We start from the raw sequence: 25,170 nt of genomic DNA, 5'->3' as shown, positions 1-25,170 counted from the left end.
TTGCTATTTTTTAATGCCATCATTCACACCTATACATTTTAGCAGTGAGCAGTTTGGAAATGTCCAGCAAGCAGTTTAAAAATCTCCTATATGAAGCAGTTTTCAAGCATTTTCAGCCAAAAGCTTGTTCCATTGAAATCAATGGCAATGCTCATAAAACACTGGTAAAAGAAAACAAAAGAGCATTATGAAAGCCCCTTTAGAGGACATCAGGGATTAGTGTTCTGAAACAGGTTCATCACATCTCTATGAATAATCTCACTAGCAAGAACTTGAAAGAAAATGCTTTGGAAGGAAAAACTCAAAAAATATTATATATTGTAAAAGGCGCTATATAGCGCCCGACCCGGCACAGACCACGCAGAGGCACGTGTATAAAACACACAGGCTTTATTCTTTTCTTCACCTGTGGGCGCACGTCTTCCCCGTGACCCACAGGCAATACACAGTTCCAAAGCACAAAACTATAACCAACCCTTTCTGGCACCACCACTCCTCCCAGGCAACCTCGTTCTCTTCCTCCAGATTCTGGCCAAGAATGAAGGGAGATTGTCCCGTTTTATAGCCCACCCGGAAGTGCTGCAGGTGCCTGACCAGCTGGTCTTAATTGCACCTCTGGGTGGGGCTGGTAAGTCGTCCAATGTGGCAGCTGGCTCTCCGCAGCACCCCATCTCCCAAACGGGCTGTGGTGGACTCCATGTCCCATGGAGCCACGGGGGAGACTGAGGAGGGACCCACGGCCAGGGAGGCTGCCCCCCAGGTGCCCCGGGGGAGGCATTGCACTGTCCATGATGGCTCCCCCGGGACGTATGCAGCAGAGGCATCCCGGCCGGGCATGGGACCCGGCTGTCCGTCACAATATACATGTCAAGGGCGGCACGGGGGCACAGTGGGTAGCGCTGCTGCCTCGCAGTTAGGAGACCCGAGTTCGCTTCCCTGTTCTCCCTGTGTCTGCGTGGGTTTCCTCCAGGTGCTCCGGTTTCATCCCACAGTCCAAAGACATGCTGGTTAGGTGCATTGGCGATTCTAAATTGTCCCTAGTGTATGCTTGGTGTGTGTGTGCGCATCCTGTGGTGGGCTTGCGCCCTGCCCAGGGTTTGTTTCCTGCCTTGCGCCCTGTGTTGGCTGGGATTGGCTCCAGCAGACCTCCCTGACCCTGTAGTTAGGATATAGCGGGTTTGATAATGGATGTATGGTAGTAAAACAAAAAAAAAACTGTTCAAAATTGCAACCAATGCTATTCCCTGACATATAAATTAAATCAAAGGGTTTGGTATTTTCAAGTCAAAGCTACTTCTTCATAATAATGGTACTTACTAGTTGGCCACATGAAATTGCGTTCTTCCTCATTTTAGCTCCAATATATAACATAAATGTGTGCTAGTTATTTTTTTTTTTTTTTAATTTATAAAATATAATCACTTTAGATGATTGCTAAGAAATAATTTTGACTTGAAAAAATTTTAAATTATCCTTAAAGTTTACACTTGCTTCCAACACTAACATCAGAAAATGTAGACTTGGAGAGAGACATGAAAAATGAGGTTAATCTAAATTTGAGCATTCTTTGCTTTGTGGTTGTACTTTGTAGTCTGTCTAATCCAGGATCTGACAACGCCTCTTTCCTTGTATTTTAATTTAGGGTGTGTTGTTTTAAGCAAGACAGAAAGCATCTTTTGTCAACAACTATTATACCAATAAAGGTGCTGTGTCTATCAGAAAAAATTAGCTCCATGGATGCACCAGGCTCAGTGCCAGGAATCCCGCTGTTGAAAGATTGTTTTACGTGCAGCACCCTATCACAGACACAACCGCGTCAAAATAACAACAAAACACCACAAAATTAATCACAATAGAAACAGAAAGTATATATTTAGCTTGTACTAAAGAACCAATCAGCATACAAATCCAGTTAGTTACCTGAGGTGCTTGGGTGTTCAAGTGGTTATGTTCATGTGGTGATGTTGTAGTATGTAAAGTGGAAGGTTACAGACTGAAAGAATTCCAAAGTTTCAAATATACCAGAGATAAGGAGATCAGCAGCTGTGGTATTCCAAAAGGTTTGGGGTCCAGCTGTTATAGGAATTTTATAATAAGATTATACTATTGGTAAAATTATTTATTGAGAGTTTAACTAGGAGCTTTGACCTAGCATTGCTTGAAAGGGCTTTATCAACAAGAAATATTTTCTCACAGTGTACTAATGAAAATATAAGCGAGAATATATAGTAAAAAAGAAATACCAGCAACGTTGAATACTAATAAACAGAAATGGTATGTAAAAGTATAATACGTCAAACGCTATTTATATTAGTGCAAAAGATTATTAAATAAACAGAGCATAGGGATATATTAAATATTAATTTAACTTTATGGCTGCCTACAGACATATCTGAATTGTTCAAATATAGGGTGCAGTCTTGGTAGAACTTAAATTTATGTGTGTAACTTAATAGTTGCATTGACTGTTTTTAAAATAGTGTTTCTAGCCACTGACAGAACTTTGGTTTCTTCTAAATTTAAGGAAAAGAATTGTTGTCCAGTCCCGCATTACTTCATGGGTGCAGTGCTGCTCTTGCATTTGTATATTTTATGAAGTATGTTTACTTTGTTCTTATTACTTGCTGATCATAGCATCAAACAGACTCAAATTTCTCTGCACTTTGCATATATAAAAAAGATTATTGTCATGTATATACAATACAATGAAATTTGGACTTACGTGTCCACTGACAGTTAACAAAAGTAAGATCCAAAAAAATAAATAAATAAAAAGTCTATATAGCATGCTATATATAAAGTACATAACTGTATGTAGAATATGTAATATGCATTTTAAAGTATTATACAATACATTTATACACACTGTTAAGATATGATTCAACAGGCTGTTCAGCAACATAAAACTTATGGGTAGAAATTGTTCCTGAACCCACTGGTTCGAGTGGCAATGGCCCTATACTATGTGCCATAAGACAAGAGTGCAAAAAACAGCAATGATGGCTGAGTTTTTAAACTGTTTTCCTTTCAAAGGAAGTTTGTGTTGTATATGTCCTGAACAGAAGGCAGCTAGGTGCTGGTGATGTTCTATGCTGCCTTTGCTACGCTCTGCAGTGCTTTACATTTTTGAGACAAGCAGGGGCAAGACCAAGATTAGATGAAACCAGTGACAATGGACTCCACTATGCACCTGTAGAAGTTGGTGAAAACACATAGGAAAATTAAAGCTTTCATCAGATGTCTAAAAAAGCACAGGCACTGGGCAGCCTTTTTGACAAGAGCGGAATTATTTTCTGTGCACTTCAGTTCATTACTGATGCTCACTCCAAAAAAATGCTCACTCTTTTAGCAGCTTCTCCTCAGATACAGAGAGAAATGTGTGGTCTGAATACTGCTTTCTGGAGTGTATGACCAGATCTTTGGTATTGCTGACATTAATGGCAAGATTTTTGTTCTGGCTTCAAAGAGTCCCAAGGTAGTCATCTTCCCTGTAAGCTGTCTTGTCATTGATGGTGATGAGATCTACAGTCATGGTGTTATCAGTAAATTTAATGATGGAGTTGCAGATGTGTGTGATCACAGAGTCAGAGTGAAGGAGGAACATAGAAAAAGGGCTTAGCACATTATCTTGTGGAGTCCCTTTGTTGAGGGTCTGCATCGAGGATAGGATGTTACCATTCAACACATGCTGAGGTGTTATATTTGGCAAGCCCAAAACCCAATTGCAGAGGGTAGTAATGAGTCCTAAATTGGGGAGTGTGATGGTCAACTTGGATGACAGAATAGAGTTAAATTCTAAGCATAAAACAAGACTGTTCATATTATCCAGATATGCCAGAACAGGATGAAGTACTGGATAAGGATGGAGGTATAAGGATTCTTCTGTGGACAGGTTATAGAAAAATGCAAACTGGAAGTGATCATGACTATCTGGGATATTCTGTTTAATGTGTCCAAGCACCAGTCTCTCAAAGCACTTCCTCATAACTGGAGAGTGCCATAGGTACTGTATATAGTCATTCAGACAGATCATGTTTGTTTTCTTTTGCACAAGAATTGTCATTAAACATGAATTTTAACTTTAAACATTTCTGAGATACAATAATTATACAAAAATCTGCTCAATTCATTATGGAAGTTATTTTGTTTTGAGATTAGGGTCAGTATTACAACTTCATATAAAGATGTTCAAGTATAAAATGGAAATGATACTGACAAACCTGTTATCTCCAGTTTTCCACTTCCTGACATTTAAATAAACCACTTTCTTAGGGAAAACCCATCTCTTCTCTCAGTCTCTGCCTCCACACCTCTTTGCCTATTAGCATTAGCATTTACACCAGGTCATATTCAAACTCTAGACTCAATAGCTTTAAAATTTTACTTCCCAGCTAAGTATGTGTTAATCAGGCAGCCTTGTAAGAACTATATTACTGTGTGTGATTTAAAAAGGCCATGCACAAAAACACACAAAAAGAGGCTTGAAATGCTCCTGTGCAAGCAATTTATAAATGAAAACTTGACAAGGGAACATTCAAATATATTTATGTCAACTCTGAACAATGCTTATGCAACAAACATTTTGGAGACACTGGGATATTATAAAACCCTTGATAAAGTAAGGAAATGCAGACAAACCAGCCAAATGGTAACCCGCACACATAATTCATATCACTGAGCCATTATTACTGTGCCAAGATGTGGTTGACAAACATTGTGTCTCAGTGGCCTCAGTAACATTGTGATTCATTTGTTCCGAGGTAAAGTCACTTTGACAGACATGATGGTGCTATATGTTGTGGCTGGCTTGATGGTAAGGTAACTGGCTAAAACCCCAGTGTTTCATATGGCCTGTACTATTCATTGCAACAGCACTCATGTCATTATATGTGCCAGGTGATAGTGGCTATCCATCCAAATGATAGAGGCTTTACTTTTCCATGGTCACCAGAACACAGAGGAGAGCCATTATAACGCTTCGCATGATCTCTCACTCTCTGCTGCAGTGTGTCTCAATGCATGAGATGAGAAGTAGGCCTGGGCCATATTATACCTTTCACGGTAATACCAGTGCAATGTTAGGCAATGATAAGAAAATGAAATATCGCGATAGAATATGGGTAAAACGCGCATGCGCAGTGCCTTTGTTTTCATACGCACATGGCAGAAAAAGCATGGCGGCGACGGAGAATGAGAAGGGCGAAAGCAGATCGTTGAATGAAACAGATGAACCAGAATTGGTTTGTAAAAATGGTGCAACTTCAGTGGTGTGGAACTGGTTTGGTTTTCGCCCGTCAGATACCCAACAAAGCACAATTTTTTGTAGAACATGCAAGCGGGCCGTCGTGGCGAAGGAAGGAAACACCACAAACCTATTTCATCATTTGAAGCAGAAGCACTTATTGGAGTACAACAAAGCTGTTAAAGCACGTGAAGAGGTGTCCACTTCAACTAGCGTGGTGGTGAGACCAGAAGCTGACTCAACAAACAATTGCCGTAGCTTTAAATAGCTGCACGCCTTATGACAAAAGTAGCAAACGCTGGGGGGAACTAACTAATGCAGTGACGCATTGTTTAGCCAGGGATATGATGCCCATTCAGAGTGTGGAAAGAGGTTTCACAAAGATGCTTAAAAAGTTCGATCTACGCTACAAGCTGCCCACCAAGAAATACTTCTCTAAAGTCGCCTTGCCTGCTTTATATGAAGAGGTCCGTACTAAGGTGTCAAATGCATTATCTTCAGTGGAGTTTTTTGCGTCCACCACGGACATATAGTGAAGCCGAACATCAGACCCCTACATGAGCCTCACAATACACTACATGGACAAAGACTGGAAGCTACAAAACAAGTGCCTTGAAACAAGTTTTTTCCCAAAGGACCATACAGAGGAAAATATAGCCAAAGGCTTAAAAGAGTTCTTCTGCTCGTGGAATCTTCAGGAAGAAAAACAAGTGTGTGTGACGACCGACAATGGGGCCAACGTTGTGAAAGCCATCGCACTCAACAACTGGACCAGACTTTCATGCTTCGGACATCGCCTGCACATTGCAATAGGTAAGTTAATTATAATGCAGTGTTCTCCCTAGCGTCTTTTAGCCGGGCGCTCTGCCCGGCTAATTTAGTTCAGTGCCCGGCTGTCATCTCACATGACATTGTGAGATGACAGCCGCAGATCTGCAGGCACAGGCAGATCTAATGATCTGCAGAGATGGCAAGGGATGAGCGGGCGGGTGGGCAAATACTGCTAAAGCTAATAGTGGGTGTCGAGGCAGAGCAGAGTTCACAAGCAAAGACTATAGGGAGGTGGGGTTTCGAGAGCGGGCTGTACATGGTAATAGCGGGGGTGTGTTCTGTGTGCAAAAATCCTTGTAGCACTCACTGTGTTTCCTGTTTAAAGTGACCCCATCTGCCGTTCTTATATTTGCTCATATTTGGACCTGCATAAGTGTGCAGAAACCCTTTCAGCACACACTATGCCCTGAGCAAAAGTTTTGTCAGTGAATTGCTGAGGGTTTTGTACGGAAGCGTATTAGGGCCACGGTGAAGAAAATAAAAATATGGACAAAGTGAAGAAAAAAACTATATGTCGAGAATAAAGTTGAGATGTTGATTTTATTCTCGCCATTTCCATTTTAATCTTGACGCTTATGACGAGAATAAAGTTGACATGTTGCTACATAATTTATGATGGGGGTTTGAGAAAATCTAGTAAATTAAACATTCATTTTAAGATGAAGTTTAGTTTATGATGTTCTACTTTAATGACAAACTACGAGAATAAAGTCAACATGTTGAATTTAATCTCGAGCTAAATGGCGAGAATAATGCAGAAATGTCGAGATTAAAGTGGAAATGTCGAGAATGTGTACCTGCCGTAGTGCAAGTGTGAACTGAATATCCAACAGGCTCTCCCTTTACCACTCAAAAGTCTTAATGTTGGTAAAAATGCACATTACACCTCTTAAAAAATAATGCAAGAGCTGCTGGATGTCTTAGCATCAGAAATAAAATCCAACATACTGAAAAATATAAACACAGAAAAGTTTTTCAGTATTCCGTGTGATGTAACCACAGATATATCAAATGTAAAACAATTAATTATTTACATTAAATATGTTTGCTAGGTCACTAAAAAGGTCAGAGTTAGTTTGTATTAACCCGCAGTATGATTGACTGCATAGCAGAGACTATAACCAACACACAGAGTGAGACTATGGACACTTTAGGCTTGAATTTTATGTTATGTTTTATGTTGCAAAGCAACTCTTTTTAAGTTTTGTGAATATTATACATGGTTATGCTCAGGATATGTCAGCCCATTTCCACTGGAAATGACTTTTGGTTAAACTGTCAGCAAGGAATTTGCATTTGCACTGTTACATTTTTATATAGCTTTAATGCATATAAAACCAGCTGCTTGTTTAAGTGAAAATAAATTGAAGGTTTTTTTTTTTTGCACTAATGAAGTTGTGGAGTTGTAAAGTATTTTGTCTCTCGTCAATCATATTATCAGTTATATCGTTATCACAAATGTTCAAATATATATCGTGATAAATATTTTTGGCCAGACTACCCTTCCCTAATGAGAAGGTTCCAGTACCAGCCAATAACTTTTGCAGCATCATGATTGCATACAGATGAGGCTGATTAGCATGCTCCATATACAGATGTTTCTGGGAGGTGTTTGAAGCATGTTCATGTATGCATATTTATAAGGGGACTATGATTTATAAGAGGTAATCTGTGTAGAAATGTCCGTACACCATTTTTTGGGAGTGTGTATTTCCATGCTAAAATACACACACAGCAGCTACTGGCTTTCATCCTGGTTATTTCATTGAACATCAGCTTTCATATGTTACTTGTGTGGTAGATTAGCTGTAAACAGTGCGTTTCCAAATCTATTCTGGTTCCCATTAATGTTTCAATGCACCCCGAATGCAACAACCTTTCGTAAATTTCATATAAGTGAGCTTCCTATCAGTAAGCATAGGGGCTTTCTATTTTTGGCTCCTGAAGGGCATTTACCCTAGCCTACACCATTTTGGTGATAATTATTGTTATATTCTTGCAAACAGCTACACAATTTAAGAAAATTATCAAGCAAAATAAATTCAGTGGTGGACACATTACATTCAGTTATGTTACAGTGATTTTTCAAATGTGCACAAGTAAATAAAGAAATAAATACTGAACATGGCCAAGGGCCATACAAATATAGCACCTAAGTAGTGAATTAAGACATTGTGTTTATTTAACAGAACATGAATTACAAAATGAAGACCAAAGCACCAGATGATTGAAGTAAAATAAAAAAAAAAATTAAAGTTATGTAAAGTACTTAGTACATAAAAGTACTTCAAATAATTCTAGTTCAAAATCTGTATACATAAGATACAGTTTACTACAGAAACAAGGACACATTTGGATTAGGATTAGAGACCAGGATTTAACGAATCACATTTTGTAGGAGCATTCATTCTCTGAGATTAAATTATGTAAGTTAAATAAATAAATCAGTGAAGAACTAACAAAAAAATCATAAGAACCTCTCATCATAATTAAGAGATTTGTTAACTTTGTTAGTGAACTTTTACTTAAATGTAACTTAATATAGTATAATCATGCATAATGGGAATCTTAAAATTTGTCCAGAGTGTTTGTGTCAGAGGTGAAATGAACCTTCTATATTGTTATTTTGTTAGAAAAAATCATGATGAAGTGTGTGTATTAGACTAAAATATATACTACGCTAATTACATGGTTTGAAGCAATGATTATTTTATTAATAACCAACTACAATGTCTTGGATATGTAAAGGAAAGGTTTGAAAGGTAAACTACTGTACTTACTTACCCACCCCAAAAAAAAAAACAGACAACACATTTTTCAAGTAGGTCTTTGTTAATGGTGAATGATTGAAGTGGAACACGACTTGAAGATTATGAATACAAGGATGTGAAAGCTTTTCATAAATGCATGCATATAAATTAGCATGTATTTTACAAATCACATAATCCACAAGTTTTTTTTTAAACATTCATTTTGTAATTTTAGTATATAACCAAACTGAAAAAAACACAAAAAATATGTGAGAAGTATAAACACAGCATAGAAAGTGTTACTAAATCATGAATTATCTATAAAAATTAAACAAACATAAAAAGTCAGCAAGAACAAATGTATAGAATGCTTTAAACCACTTGGTATCAAGACAAAACGCATCATTTCACATGCACAAATCTTTTCTTGATATTGTGCAGTTCAGTGCTTTTGTACAAAAATCTGTTAAACTAGTGAAGTTATCAGAAACTCTGTGTCAACACTCTTACCTTGGACTATACAGATATTGCATTCTATCATTTACATAAATAGATTCAGGAAATAAAATGAAAAAATTTCATGCACACAATAGAGCATATGCTTACACCTGTTAGTGTTTGTGACTCTCTTCTGCATGTGACATACAATGACTACTGGCCAGTCACAGCATCTACAGTTAGGTGCAGAAATATTTGGACAGAGACAACTTTTTTCTAATTTAGGTTCTGTACATTACCACAGTGGATTTTAAATTAAACAACTCTTTCAGCTTTAATTCAGTGGGATGAACAAAACAACTGCATAAAAATGTGAGGCAACTAAACACAATCTCTTCATTTCAAGGGCTCAAAAGTAATTGGACAATTGATTTAAAGGCTATTTTAGGGGCAGGTGTGGGCAAGTCCGTCGTTATGTCATTATCAATTAAGCAGATAAAAGGCCTGGAGTTGATTTGAGGTGTGGTGCTTGCATGTGTAAGATTTTGCTGTGAACAGACAACATGCGGTCAAAGGAGCTCTCCATGCAGGTGAAAGAAGCCATCCTTAAGCTGTGAAAACAAAAAAAGCCATTCCGAGAAATTGCTACAATATTACGAGTGGCAAAATCTACAGTTTGGTACATCCTGAGAAAGAAATCAAGCAAGCACTGGTGAACTCAGCAACGCAAAAAGACCTGGACGTCCACGGAAGACAACAGTGGTGGATGATCGCAGAATCATTTCCATGGTGAAGAGAAACACCTTCACAACAGCCAACCAAGTGAACAACACTCTCCAGGGGGTATGCGTATCGATATCCAAGTCTACCATAAAGAGAAGAGTGCATGAAAGTAAATACAGACTGTGCACTGCAAAGTGCAAGCTACTCATAAGCCTCAAGAATAGAAAGGCTAGACTGGACTTTGCTAAAGAACATCAAAAAAAGCCAGCACATTTCTGGAAAAACATTCTCTGGACAGATTAAACCAAGCTCAACTTCCACCTAGAATGATGGCAAGAAAAAAGTATGGAGAAGGCATGGAACAGCTCATTATCCAAAGCATACCACATCATCTGTAAAACACGGTGGAGGCAGTGTGATGGCTTGGGCATGCATGGCTGCCAAAGGCACTGGGACACTAGTGTTTATTGATGATGTGACACAGGACAGAAGCAGCCGAATGAATTCTGAGGTGTTCAGAGACATACTGTCTGCTCAAATCCAGCTAAATGCACTCAAATTGGTTGGGCGACGTTTCATGATACAGATGGACACTGACCCAAAACATACAGCCAAAGCAACCCAGGAGTTTATTAAAACAAAGAAGTGGAAAATGTTTGAATGGCCAAGTCAGTCACCTGATCTTAACTCAATTAAGCATGCACTTCACTTGTTGAAGGCTAAACTTCGGATAGAAAGGCCCACAAACAAACAGCAACTGAAAGCCGTTGCAGTAAAGGCCTGGCAGAGCATCTGGTGATGTCCATGAGTTCAAGACTTCAGGCTGTCATTGCCAGTAAAGGGTTTTCAACCAAGTATTAGAAATGAACATTTTATTTCCAGTTATTTAATTTGTCCGATTACCCCTGAAATAAAGGGATTGTGTTAAAAAAATACTTTAGTTCCCTCACATTTTTATGCAATCTTTTTGTTCAACCCACTGAATTAAAGCTGAAAGTCTGCACTTCAACTTCATCAGAGTTGTTTCATTTAAAATTCATTGTGGTAATGTAAAGAACCAAAATTAGAAAAAAGTTGTCTCTGTCCAAATATTTATGGACCTAACTGTAGGTGTTCTGTGTGTGATTTGGCATATTCAGTGATTACACCACTCTCACTCAACATACTCCTTGGAAAAAAAATCCTGATTCTATCACTGACTATAGGTTAGCCAGGATAAGTAAAGAATAACTATCACCAATAAGATTCTCTGCTTCATTTAGAAAAACACTTGATCCTGTCTATGAAGCTAAATAGTAAAGGAGTCAAAAAAAATCTCTAAATGTAAAAAGCTTTTTTTTTCCTTGCTGTTCACTGGCATTCCTACTAAAAGTTAGTTAAGTGATTAAGAAAGTGTTCTAAAGAACTTTACTTGCCTGAACAGCAACACTATAATGAGTCTTAGGAGTAATCTCTAATATTAAATGACAGTCCATGATGATGTTTCATTGAAGAAAGGTTATAAAAAAAAAAAAAAAAATCGGTGTTTGCTGAAGAACCGTCATCTTGCACTAAAAAACGTGCTGTTGAACTCATGAATATATACTAATTTACCAGAAAAAATGCCACATTTGCCATTTATTTTACAAATAAATAAATAATTGAATTCTGATGTACAATCTAACCCAAAAGTTTTCCGGTGCTAAACACAGAAGACAACTAGTTCACATAGGTATACCCAGGTTTAGCAAGACAAATTTATAAATGTACAGCTGAAAAAAAAAGAAACACACACACACACACGATTCCTTTCTTATTTTGTTAGTACTTATTTCAAATTAGTTCTTTATTTAATTAAAAACAGAACATTATATTGACATCTTACACTTTATACAAAAAGCTTATAGGATAGTTCATTCATTCCAGATGATGTCAGATAGAAGAGTAAGGTAAGAGTTAAACCCTGAACAATAACTCACAGCTTTTCTTTTTATACAATAATCGCTTCGCTCTTTAAATTAATTAATGGTTGTCATATTATATTTGACTAGAAAGCTTTCCATTTGTCACTGTTGATTTACACACTATTAGTAAGTGTCACTCAAATAAGTTTACAATTAAATACTGAATGCCACACCATAACAACAATATACAGTATATATATATATACAGTACATATATATATATATACATATACATATATATACAGTACATATATATATATATATATATATATATATATATATATATATATAATATATATATATATACATATATATACATATACATATATATATATATATATATATATATATATATATATATATATATATATATATATATATATATATATATATATATATATATATATATATATATATATATATATATATATACATATATATATATATATATATATATATATATATATATATATTATAGTATATATATATATACATATATGATATATATATATTTATAGTAAGCATATATCTATTTATGTAAGCAAGAGATGCAAGCTAAGTGGATTTGGTAAATATAATCTAAGCATCAAGACATCTTTAGCTCTGAAGCAGCAGTGAATCTGAAAGAATAAACTGTGGGAGTCTCAAAAGTACTCTCACTGACAATATCTTTTTCATATAGTACTGAAATGAAACATACCCTTACCCTCCATTTCAATTTGTGCAAACCAGAAAAGAAAAAAAAAAAAAAACACAGACACAAGGAGAATCTGAAATGGAGAACTGTCAAGAGATCTTATAAATTAATGCGACTGAAGTATTTGCATTAAAAAAATTCTATATATTTAACTGCCGAAACACTAATACTGTATATAACAAGGATTTAAAATAAAAAAAATGAAATGTATACATTTTATATTCATATATGTGTGGTTGTGTACATTATTTAAATTTCTACTGTGTGTGTGTGTGTGTGTATATTAAAATATTTTTCTTCGTGCAAATACAGCCATATGAAAAAGTTTGGGAACCCTCTCAGCCTGCATAATAATTTACTCTACTTTCAACAAAAAAGATAACAGTGGTATGTCTTTCATTTCCAAGGAACATCTGAGTTCTGGAGTAATGGGGTGTTTACCGAACAAAGATTTTTAGTGAAGCAGTGTTTAGTTGTATGAAATTAAATCAAATGTGAAAAACTGGCTGTGCAAAAATTTCGGTCCCCTTGTAATTTTGCTGATTTGAATGCATGTAACTGCTCAATGCAGATTACTTGCAACAACACATTGGTTGGATTAGCTCGTTAAGCCTTGAACTTCATAGACAGGTGTTTCCAATCATGTGAAAAGGTATTTAAGGTGGTCAACTGCAAGTTGTGCTTCCCTTTGACTCTCCTCTGAAGAGTGACAGCATGGGATCCTAAAAGCAACTCAAAAGATCTGAAAACAAAGATTGTTCAGTATCATGGTTTAGGGGAAGGCTACAAAAAGCTATCTCAAAGGTTTAAACTGTCAGTTTTAACTGTAAGGAATGTAATCAAGAAATGGAAGGCCACAAGCACAGTTGCTGTTAAACCCAGGTCTGGCAGGCCAAGAAAAATACAGGAGCGGCATATGCGCAGGATTGTAAGAATGGTTACTGACAACCCACAGATCCCCTCTAAAGACCTGCAAGAACATCTTGCTGCAGATGGTGTATCTGTACATACTGTAGTTCTACAATTCAGCGCAATTTGCACAAAGAACATCTCCACTCACGCTACAAACAGTGTCGCTTGATGTATGCAAATGCTCATTTAGATAAGCCGGATTCATTTTGGAACAAAGTGTTTTGGACTGATGAGACAAAAATTGAGTTCTTTGGTCATAACAAAAAGCACTTTGCATGGCAGAAAAACAACACAGCATTCCAAGAAAAACACCTGCTACCTACTGACAAATTTGGTGGAGGTTCCATCATGCTGTGTGGCTGTGTGGCTAGTTCAGGGACTAGGGCCCTTGTTAAAGTCGAGGGTCGATTGAATTCAACCCAGTATTAACAAATTCTTCAGGATAATGTGCAAGCATCAATCACAAAGTTGAAGTTATGCAGGGGTTGGATATTCCAACAAGACAATGAAACAAAACATAGTTCACAATCTACAAAGGCATTCATGCAGAGGAAGAAGTACAATGTTCTGGAATGGCCATCATAGTCTCCTGACTTGAATATTATCGAAAACCTATGGGATGATTTGAAGCAGGCTGTCCCTGCTCAGCAGCCATCAAATTTAACTGGAGAGATTTTCAATTGAAGAATGGTCAAAAATACCTCCATCCAGAATCCAGACACTCTTTAAAGGCTATAGGAGGCGTCTAGAGGCTATTATATTTGCAAAAGGAGGCTCAACTAAGTATTGATGTAATATGTCTGTTGGGGTGCCCAAATTTATGCAGCTGTTTTAATTTTGTTATGATGCATATTGCATATTTTCTGTTAATCCAATAAACTTAATGTCACTGCTGAAATACTACTGTTTTCATAAGGCATGTAATATATTAAAAGGAAGTTGCTACTTTGAAAGCTCAGCCAATGATAAACAAAAATCCAAAGAATTAATAGGGGTTCCCAAACTTTTTCATGACTGTATACATACACATAAACACATACAAACACCAAAATTGATAATAATTAGCTTACATAAATTCAGAAAAAAGACAAAAGAAATGTCAGTGTAATTATATTTCTTCTATTCTATGGAGTAAGGGAGGCTGTAACCACTGAGAATGTTAAAAACAAAATGGACATTTTAAAGAGTTCAGGGATATTGCATATGACAAACATTCATTAAATCAGTCTCATCAATAATTTTACCATCAAATGTAATACAACAGAATACAGTAAATATGTTTCTGACAGTTTTGGAGGCTTATGAATTCATTGCTAAAAATAGTTCATCAAAACATTTCGTTCTGACCTACAAAACTATCCTGAAGTGAGGCACTGACCAAAGTTTCTGTCCAATGATCATATAATTATTAAAAATGTACTGGATGGGAGATGTTTCATAACTTGAATTTGAATAGATGATCAACAGTGATGGTATTATAATCTCTAATAGAAGCCCTAGGTAACAAAGCCATATACCCTAGCTTTGTTGTTGGAGGGGAACAACATATTAGGGTACATGTAGCTCTAATCAGGGAAGTCCAAAATAATGGTCCAAGCTAACCTCAGCACCTAACCTAAACTATAAATTAGAAGGGAGAATAAATAAAGATAACTCTCACTGTGTAGGGGAGGAGGACAAGTAAGTTTAAGATATATTTAACACTTGGCACTGGGATGAACTGAAGTCTTAATTAATCATAAACCATAAGATATCATTTAAAAACTTAAATCATGGCAGGAACCCAGGAATTCTGCATCTTTGGAAGAGGAAGTCCATTTTAGCCATGTTTATTCTTCTTTAGCGGAGATGGATTAAAAATTTTCTACATCTGACTTCAACATGAAGTATCCATTTATTGTCCTTTGTCATTTACATGTATGGCTCTGAAATGAAATACCTCTAGTTCTATCCTATTACTCTTTATTGTTAAAAAAAGTTTATTACTAACTCAGAAAACATTCTTTTTCGTATCAATTCTTCTTCTTGGTGACTTGTATTTAATTTTCCTAACTGGTTAAGTCGACCATGTCAAATTTATCACTGCTTCACTGATTTCAGCAAGTTTAGGCTATTGTTACGACTGTCTCAATTGAAATCCTTTCCAGAATTACCCTTCATTTGTGGCATTATTTGGGCTACGGGAAAAGGTCGTTCTGGGCAGTATTGCAGCACTGTAAGTCTGATGAATTACTCTAAGATCACAATTTTACCAGCGGCAAAGTACTGCCTTAAAATTTTTATTAAGACGAAAATTAAACCTTTTTAAACTGAGGGAAAATATACCAATAATTATTTGTTAAAGATCTCTTTGTATACCACATTGTGAGTTCAGCCCTCCGGTTGTAATATGAACAAGCTGTGCGCTGAGCTTACTCTTGAGCATGCAACGTACAGTTGGCCATGTGAACAGTAATCTTGTTTCAAATCTCACAGCTTGGATTGCTGCTGTCATAATCGGTTTGAGTTTCATGGTTTGTTTCAATTACGACAGTATTTGTAGGGCTTTTGCATTTTGGTTAAAATAAAACTGTTTTTCCCTACTGGTATATTGTGCTAAAATAAGTTTAAAAGGGCTGGTTGGCTTAATGAATTAATAAAATACACAAGAGGACTATTAAATACTTGATAGCTGAAAAGGGTCAGTCTTCTATCAACTACATAGGTTGGTTAGAAGGTTTTAATATGTGCCTAAAAATAAAATGAGTCCTACCTCGCTGACTAACTAGTAGATTTTATTACTTCATAGCATTTCCAAATTGCCTGGAGGAGGTCTGGCAAATGCAAAGAACATACAAATAAAAACAGTGAAGGGAACATCCATTGACAAATAACTTCACCAAATGTGTCAAACAGAATGTTTAACTAAGTGTAAAAAAATTGACCATTCAATGAAAACCTGAACTAAGTGGCTACACAGTGGTCAGAATCATTGTGGTGGAAAAAGCAGCTTAAAATTCACAATGCAACTGGAGAAATAAAGTTTATTTATTTTACAAAACTAGCTAAACCTGAAGTTAAATTTGAAATTTAGGTTAGATATGAATATACATTAAAATTACATTTTTAAAACAAAGAATGGCAGTCAGTAAAAATACCTGGACCTTCTAGTCATTATTCATGAGTTTCTATGCAATCTCCAATGTATTTGTAGCACATAAATGTTTCTTGATAACTACTGCTTTCCTCACTTGACCCTATTAATTCATTATTTTATATGTGTTCACTGTATGCATGACATAATAGTAAAAAAAAAAACATTTTATGAAAAAACTGGATCATACAAAATCTAGAAACACACATTTCTAACAGTTTAAAAACACTAATGATTCATTAGTGCGTATCAATATAATAAATGTAAAAACAATATTCTTTGTAATGCCCCAATACAAAAGAATCTTTAACTGTGTAATAAACATATTTCATTCAGAGGAACCTTTCAAAATGAAACTTACAGGAAGTTAGTTAGACATAAATACAGTATATATGTTGTTATATAACAATACAATTTAAAGGTATTTGTTTTACTGCTATTCTGTAATTACCTTGAATACATTTTTTAATAATGGATAAATGACTTTTTTTTTTTTTAGTGTTGAACTTGACTTTAAGCAACAGGAGGATAAACTTCAACCGGTTTTGAAAAAGCTTTGTCCTATTGAAGAAACTCAGGTTCCCTCTCTGCCTTATTCACAGGAAGGATTTACTTCAACACCCAAGAAAAAATCAAAAACTGAATCAAAGAAACATGCAAGGTGGAAACTTTGGTTTCTTTAAAATGAAGAAAGTATATTAAAACTATCTGTAATCTCACACCTTCATTCAAATGGGCACACGGCTGTCAAGTACAATAATCAAGGAGATCAAGTATTTAATGGATCTGGATATCCAACAAGGAGCCATGAAACATCTTGCAAAAAGCATACAACCTTGAAAACACTTGATTTTTGTCATGTTTACCAAAAAGCATTTAAACTTATAAAGAACTTACAAATGCAAAGTGCTAAATTGTATCATTCTAAGTGGCAAAACCACAAATTGGGAAGTATTATATCTCCTTATATCCCGTTAGCAATTTGTTTGTTTGTTTACTGAATCCTGCAAAGCCAAATGCTGTTAACTTATATGAATGCCACATTTTCTTTTTTGCATATGCTATTATATTTCAATCTTCCCTTATACGTTTGTCAGGTTTAAGTCTTGAGCTTGCTTACATTGCTTTAATTCTTCCAAAAGAAATCTGGATTTTTAAGAATGCTCCAACAAAAATAAAATCTAAGCAAAGCACAATTTTTTTTTAATTTTGATAACCTTCAAACCAAATAATAAAACAGACGTTATTACAACCATGTGGTTATAGTAAATTGTAATAAGTCAAAGGTCCTTACTGATTTACACAAGTATCATCAGAGACATGACATACTCTATTTACAGCTCATCATGACATGTGAAACTGTCACTGATCTCCTAAAGTAGAGACATGCCTTTTATCATTGCAAGCTGGCAGGGTCAAGCTGCAAGACAGAAACTATTCTAAAGGGCAAATGATTTGTTTCTCAGACATTTTCTAACTTGGCAATCTCCTGCTGTATTATAGTTACACAAAAATAATTATTTTTATACAGAAAATGTGTGTATATAATACACATATATAACCAACCATCCACATAAATAACTGTAATTTAAGCAGTTAAGGGTAGAACACACATTAATTCACCACAATAATAAAATAATCATACTTATACTTTAAAAAAAGAGGTATTTTATGATTTTTGCTTAATTACATATCCATCGCACACACACAATGCAGCATGATAATGAGATCATTAGAACTGATAAATGCAAACGAAAAAAATCTATGACAATATATGAGATATAAGAAAGTAAATAAATATATATTGATTAATAAAATCCTAATGAAACAGCTTCTGTTCTTAGGGGTAATTCAATTTAATCAAGTACACGATAGTAGACTTGAAAATGTATACATGTAAGTATAAATAAAATTTTAAAAAGAGCATAGAAAATAATGTGAGCAGATTATATTGAGGCCTTTTTAAAGGTTAGAAACAAGAACAATTAATTACTATTCATTAAATAAAAGTCTGGAATATTCAACTGTACTTGGGTGTTACAATAGAGTAGTATACATTTTTGCTTTGATCTTCTTCATGAATCCTGCAAATCCTGCAATTAGCTTTACAAAAACTGCTGGTGTAGCATAGTATATACTGGATAGCAAAGTTTTGTAGCAAACACATTAAAATAATTCTACTTAGAAGCAGAAATTACATTTTAAACCAGAAATGGGAAAATTCAAATTTAAATTGTTTAATGTAAAAGTGTTTAAAACTATATTTAAAAACATATTTACAATGTCAGATCTTATTTTCTCAAACACTCTGCTATTAAAGTAAAAATATACTAGCAAATACAAACAGAAAAAGACCAATGCACCGAGAGGATTGTGATCATAACTGATATATTTTTCAATTGCAAATGTATAAAACATTTAATAAGCCACTAAAACACCAACAAGAACGCCTTAGTCAAAAAATACTCAATACAATGAAAACATTCAGTTCCAAGCATATATGATACAAATTATCACTGTTCATTATTATTAATTGCCTTCTTATGTCAGCTAATTTAACAGTTAACTAGTAAGTATTGGTAAAAAATATATTCTGACTAATTTAACTAACAGAGGCTTTTATATTGTGATTCACATGTTATTAATTTACCCTTACTTACAACACTACTTTGTACTGAAGAAGATACAGTTAAAGTAAAATAATCAGAATTCGGTTTCCTTGGGTTTCTTTGGATCAAGACAGAAACACATCAAATAAAGAGACTACAGGAACTTAAAACAAATACTATACCAAACAACCACAGAGTCAGCAAAAAAACTGAACATGTAAGTGTGGATGGTTGCATGCTTTGCCTCTTAGCTGTGAGGTGCCTCACAGACAAGAGACAAATATTTTATGAATAATCCTATTTAAAATAAAAAAGTTGGAACTTTTGTGAAATTGAGGGTCTTGAGATCTGAAGCAGGAAGAAATTAACCTGCATTATATTACTTCCTATGGGAAAATTATGTTCATGTTACATTTGCAAATGGTTTCTAAGAAACCAATTCATTCGTAATTTCGGGCAAAGCCTGTATCTAATTGTTTAACTATAGATAAAGAACAAAAATAGCTCAATATCAATACGTTAAACCCTGCAAATCCAAACATGTTTTTTTTCATAATATGGCTAAATTGTGTTTTTGACTTTTGTTTATCAGGTGATGCAATTAATTTTTTAAAAGCAACAGGATTACTGATTTATATTATTACAGCATTATGCATTAAACATTATGATTTTCATTTAAAAATTGCAACTGGAATCGTTAAATCTGCAGTACATTACAAAATGTCTTCCCCCATCATTATGCAGTCCATTAAGAATAAAGACCAGACTTTTCCTTTCCAGGTGAAACTAAGGAAGATCTTAAATAAAAACCTTGCAACACAACTGCTGCTCAGACTACTCTTTCCAAACTGTTATAGAAGAACACTTAAAACTGATTTTTAATATAAATATTTCATGCTTTAAAAAGAAAATCACTGTGCGTTTCATTCAACTCAGCGATGCATCAGTTTAACTATTTTGTAGCATATTTCCTTAAAGTGCTAAATTAGAAATAAATATATCATAAATTCACAGAACATCTATAGATAGGTTTACAAAATAAAGAGGTTTCAAGAGGGTTGGGAAATTATTTTAATTTTTTAATAAATAAGTACCAGTTATTATCTTTCAGAAAATATTAATTTTATATGAATATTACCTGGTAATACTAGATATAAAGATCAAAAGATGTATGTTCAGAATAAAAATACATTATATAAAAACTCCTAGACAGATAACGACAATAAAAATATCAATGATTATTATAATAGCTTAATTAAAAAATACAATTTCCTGGGTGCATTTCATTCAACGCCAATTGTTATATTTTTTTAATAAACAAAAAAATAAACATAATAGTTTCACCATGAAATATTCTGATAGAAAATGTAATGAACTAACAAAATATATTAAATGCTCTGTATAATCAAATGAAATTGTCACTTATTAAACCATAGCTTCAGTGAACGTTACATGTCAAGGTACTCCAGTAGTTTTATCTGAAGAAAAAATTAGTAATTTTCAAAGTTAAACATATCTTGGTTAAATACTGGCTGTATCTTTTATTAATGAAGAAAAAGTAAGGATGATACAAACTATCAGAACGAACAACACAAAGGCAATAAGAAATCTATAGTAAAAGAAATCATGGGGACATATAAAGGGAAATGAAGAAGTTTAAAATTGATTCATTTGATGAAAAATGATTCAATGGAAATACATTTTTAGAAATTTACACGTAACTCCTCTTATTTCTTATTAGCAGTAATTTGCACTGTATTTCTTATTTGTTCAAGTAAACCTTCCTGATACTACAGTGATCAGTGTTATATGTAATAAACAGTCACTTAAAGTTAGACTGCTGCTTTCCACTATCATCCAGCTTGTTAATTTAAGTGTTTTTCTTTTTTGTTTCATCACATTCCCTTTGCCTTTTCTGACTGATCTTATAAAAAGAAAAATAATGTTTGTTTTAAAGACTTGACCATTGGAATTATTTTCCACATGTAAACATTTTTCTATATGTAAATTAACAAAACACAAATTCCATTCTAATCAGGAAACTAATGAACATATGACAGCCTTAATATGTATCATTTTGAATCCCTATATTACTTTTTGAGAAGAAAACTTTTTTCAGATTATCCCTTACCAGCTAAATTAAGATGAAATGCAGAAGTCTAAAATTGTTATCAGTGCCAAAGGCCCGCAACCTTCTTCAATGTAACAAATGTGTACTATTTATTTAACAAGGCTGCTGACTGTCTTCAAATGAATAATTCTTTAGCACACCTCTGTATCTTGTAGACAAATTTGGTCTTAATTAGTTTTGCTGTAGCATAATGAAACACATAGACATTTACCTGTACAATGAGGAAAGTGCAATTGATTTATTATGTGCAATATTGTGTATTTTATACTGTTTTTAATAAAAAAAAAAATAAAAAATTGGGATAAAATTTACTCTAATATCTCATTGTTATGAAGCATATTTGCAGTTCATTTAAAGAACAATTACAAAAAAGGATATAAGAACAGGTTACTAATCACCATGGAGTAGTAAAATGTCAGTTCTGTTCTATCATAATGGGCTCATATCTATTCAAAATGTATAAAGACAGTAAAAGTAATTTGATTAGAAAGCACAAACATGTTTTGAGGTAACATTTTAAGTTAAATGGTAAAAGGCAGCTAATTTTACTTAAAAACTATGTAAATTATTTCTTGACAACTATGTTGCTGTCTTTAAAATTATACCTTTATTGAATTGCAAATACTAAATAAAAATGGAACATCATTAATCCAACTATTCTGCAAAAACATGATGGATTATTTGGATATTGCAGCTGTACATTAAATCACATTACCATCATTTAATACCCAGCTTTTAGAATATGGACTTTTTTGTGCAAAACATATGACAAATAACAACAATAAACTAAATTTTTCAGCATTTTAGTTGTATACAGGTGCTGGTCATAAAATTAGAATATCATGACAAAGTTGATTTATTTCAGTAATTCCATTCAAAAAGTGAAACTTGTATATTAGATTCATTCATTACACACAGAATGATGTATTTCAAATGTTTATTTCTTTTAATTTTGATGATTATAACTGACAACTAATGAAAGTCCCAAATTCAGTATCTTGGAAAATTAGAATATCAATTAAGACCAATGCAAAAAAAGGATTTTTAGAAATGTTGGCCAACTGAAAGGTATGAACATGAAAAGTATGAGTATGTACAGCACTCAATATTTAGATGGGGCTCCTTTGGCCTGGATTACTGCAGCAATGCGGCGAGGCATGGAGTCGATCAGTCTGTGGCACTGCTCAGGTGTTATGAGAGCCCATGTTGCACTGATAGTGGCATTCAGCTCTTCTGAATTGTTGGGTCTTGCGTAGTGCATCTTCCTCTTCACAATACCCCATAGATTTTCTATGGGGTTAAGGTCATCGAGTTTGCTGGCCAATCAAGAACAGGGATACCATGGTCCTTAAACCAGGTACTGGTAGCTTTGGCACTGTGTGCAGGTGCCAGGTCCTGTTGGAAAATGAAATCTGCATCTCCATAAAGTTCGTCAGCAGCAGGAAGCATGAAGTGCTCTAAAACTTCCTGGTAGATGGCTGCGTTGACCTTGGACCTCAGAAAACACAATGGACCAACACCAGCAGATGACATGGCACCCCAAACCATCACTGACTGTGGAAACTTTACACTGGACCTCAAGCAACATGGATTCTGTGCCTCTCCTCTCTTCCTCCAGACTCTGGGACCTTGATTTCCAAAGGAAATGCAAAATTTACTTTCATCAGAGAACATAACTTTGGACCACTCAGCGCAGTCAGTCCTTTTGTCTTTAGCCCAGGCGAGGCTTCTGACGCTGTCTCTTGTTCAAGTGTGGCTTCACACAAGGAATGCGACAGCTGAAACCTATGTCTTGCATACGTCTGTGCGTGGTGGTTCTTGAAGCACTGACTCCAGCTGCAGTCCACTCTTTGTGAATCTCCCCCACAGTTTTGAATGGGTTTTGTTTCACAATCCTCTCCAGGGTGCGGTTATCCCTATTGCTTGTACACTTTTTTTCTACCACATCTTGTCCTTCTCTTTGCCTCTCTATTAATGTGCTTGGACACAGAGCTCTGTGAACAGCCAGCCTCTTTAGCAATGACCTTTTGTGTCTTGCCCTCCTTGTGCAAGGTGTCAATGGTTATCTTTTGGACAACTGTCAAGTCAGCAGTCTTCCCCATGATTGTGTAGCCTACAGAACTAGACTGAGAGACCATTTAAAGGCTTTTGCAGGTGTTTTGAGTTAATTAGCTGATTAGAGTGTGGCACCAGGTGTCTTCAATATTGAACCTTTTCACAATATTCTAATTTTCCGAGATGCTGAATTTGGGACTTTCATTAGTTGTCAGTTATAATCATCAAAATTAAAAGAAATAAACATTTGAAATACATCAGTCTGTGTGTAATGAATGAATCTAATATACAAGTTTCACTTTTTGAATGGAATTACTGAAATTAATCAACTTTGTCATGATATTCTAATTTTATGACCAGCACCTGCATGTATGCAGCAGACATGTGGGGGTCAACTGCAACAAATGTGCAGTTCTGTATCATTGTGGGACAACTAGATACTATACTTTTTTATGATCTACATCCACTTGGACCCAACTGCAACGGAAAATCCTGCAAATCAGTGTAAAATATTAGCTAAAATTATTTAATTATATCATCTAGAGCTATTGCCCATTGGAAAAGTGCCAAGGTGGAAAATGCAAAGCTACACAAAGAACACAATTTACCTTTTGTATTAAGAGTTAAGTCTGTAAGCTAAATGTTCCTCCTTCTTCAATATGCAGGACAAAACATCATAAACACACAAGCTGACTAAATTCTGGCTTCTTTCTATGACATCTTAATTTAGTCTCTGTTTCTGACGTTGAATTCTAAATATTTATCTGACTAACATTTTATTCTAGAGGATGATTCACAGTTGCAATTGTTTGTAAATACATTTTAAGCTTAAGTACTTAACCTCTGTCATGCAAAAATATTTCCTATCTAGAAGACATAAAGGGAAAGTTATTTTCCTTTTATTCATCCATTGCCAAGCCTTACAATCTAGATAAAAGATTACAGATATAAGATGAGGCAAAAAAAATTCTAAGAATGTGTGATATCTGATAAGAGAGAAGCACAACAATAAGAAAAGTCACAAAGCTATGTCAAATCATTAGAGCTCAGTATAGTATCCTGATCAGAACGGAGGAAAAAATTAGAAAACAGAGACCATATTGCCTAGATCTACCCGCATCTAAAACTTGTCTGTTGAAAAACAAAAGAATGTCAGAAAGAACCTAGTAGACCAGCTTTTACTCAGAACTTTTCTTATTGGTCTCGTGGAAGGCAAATGTACAATATATATGTCTGGAGACAACAATGGCTGAATTTTGTTTAAAGCTGTGTGGGAACAATTAGACAGCTCACTGAGTGGCACATTTAAACAAATTCAATGACTTATAAAGAAGGATCTCAAAAGTGGAGCAGTGATTCTGAACTGCAAAGATCTGAGGTGCTCTGGTTAACTTGGTCCAACAACACATTTTGGTATAACATGAACCGCCTACAGTCGATAAGTCTCCTTAAAAAACTGTATTATATATGATTGTGTATTGCTTGTGCATGAGCACGCTGCACATTTCAAAACTAAGCAAAACCTGTTTCTATAACATCAGATATACATTTACATTTGATGGTAGCAATGTACTAGTGGTAAATGGGAAACTATATATTATTGCATTTGCTCCCTGTGCTCTCTGTTGTTCACTGTTATGACGATGTTATGGCAGCTATATTCATGAAAATATGAACTGCAAAATATGAAGTAAACAGTGTGTCGC

At 34.9% G+C, this 25,170-nt stretch overlaps 2 protein-coding genes across 2 annotated transcripts in view; one reads left to right on the top strand and one right to left on the bottom strand.

Moving 5' to 3' along the window:
• The window catches only part of LOC120539729 (inhibitory synaptic factor 2A), a 98,195-nt gene extending 78,138 nt beyond the window's left edge, over positions 1–20,057 (top strand). The window contains exon 4 of the mRNA XM_039770114.1: positions 17,169–20,057. Within this exon, the coding sequence (XP_039626048.1) occupies positions 17,169–17,352 (184 nt within the window). The 3' untranslated portion in view covers positions 17,353–20,057. The remainder of the gene's footprint in view (positions 1–17,168) is intronic.
• dock1 (dedicator of cytokinesis 1) overlaps positions 1–25,170 on the bottom strand; it is a 710,521-nt gene that overhangs the window by 494,028 nt on the left and 191,323 nt on the right. The window lies entirely within an intron of this gene.

Source organism: Polypterus senegalus, chromosome 1, assembly GCF_016835505.1.
Source record: "Polypterus senegalus isolate Bchr_013 chromosome 1, ASM1683550v1, whole genome shotgun sequence".
In the NCBI taxonomy this organism is placed as follows: Eukaryota; Metazoa; Chordata; class Cladistia; order Polypteriformes; family Polypteridae; genus Polypterus; species Polypterus senegalus.
This window is presented reverse-complemented; position numbering and strand designations above follow the sequence as displayed.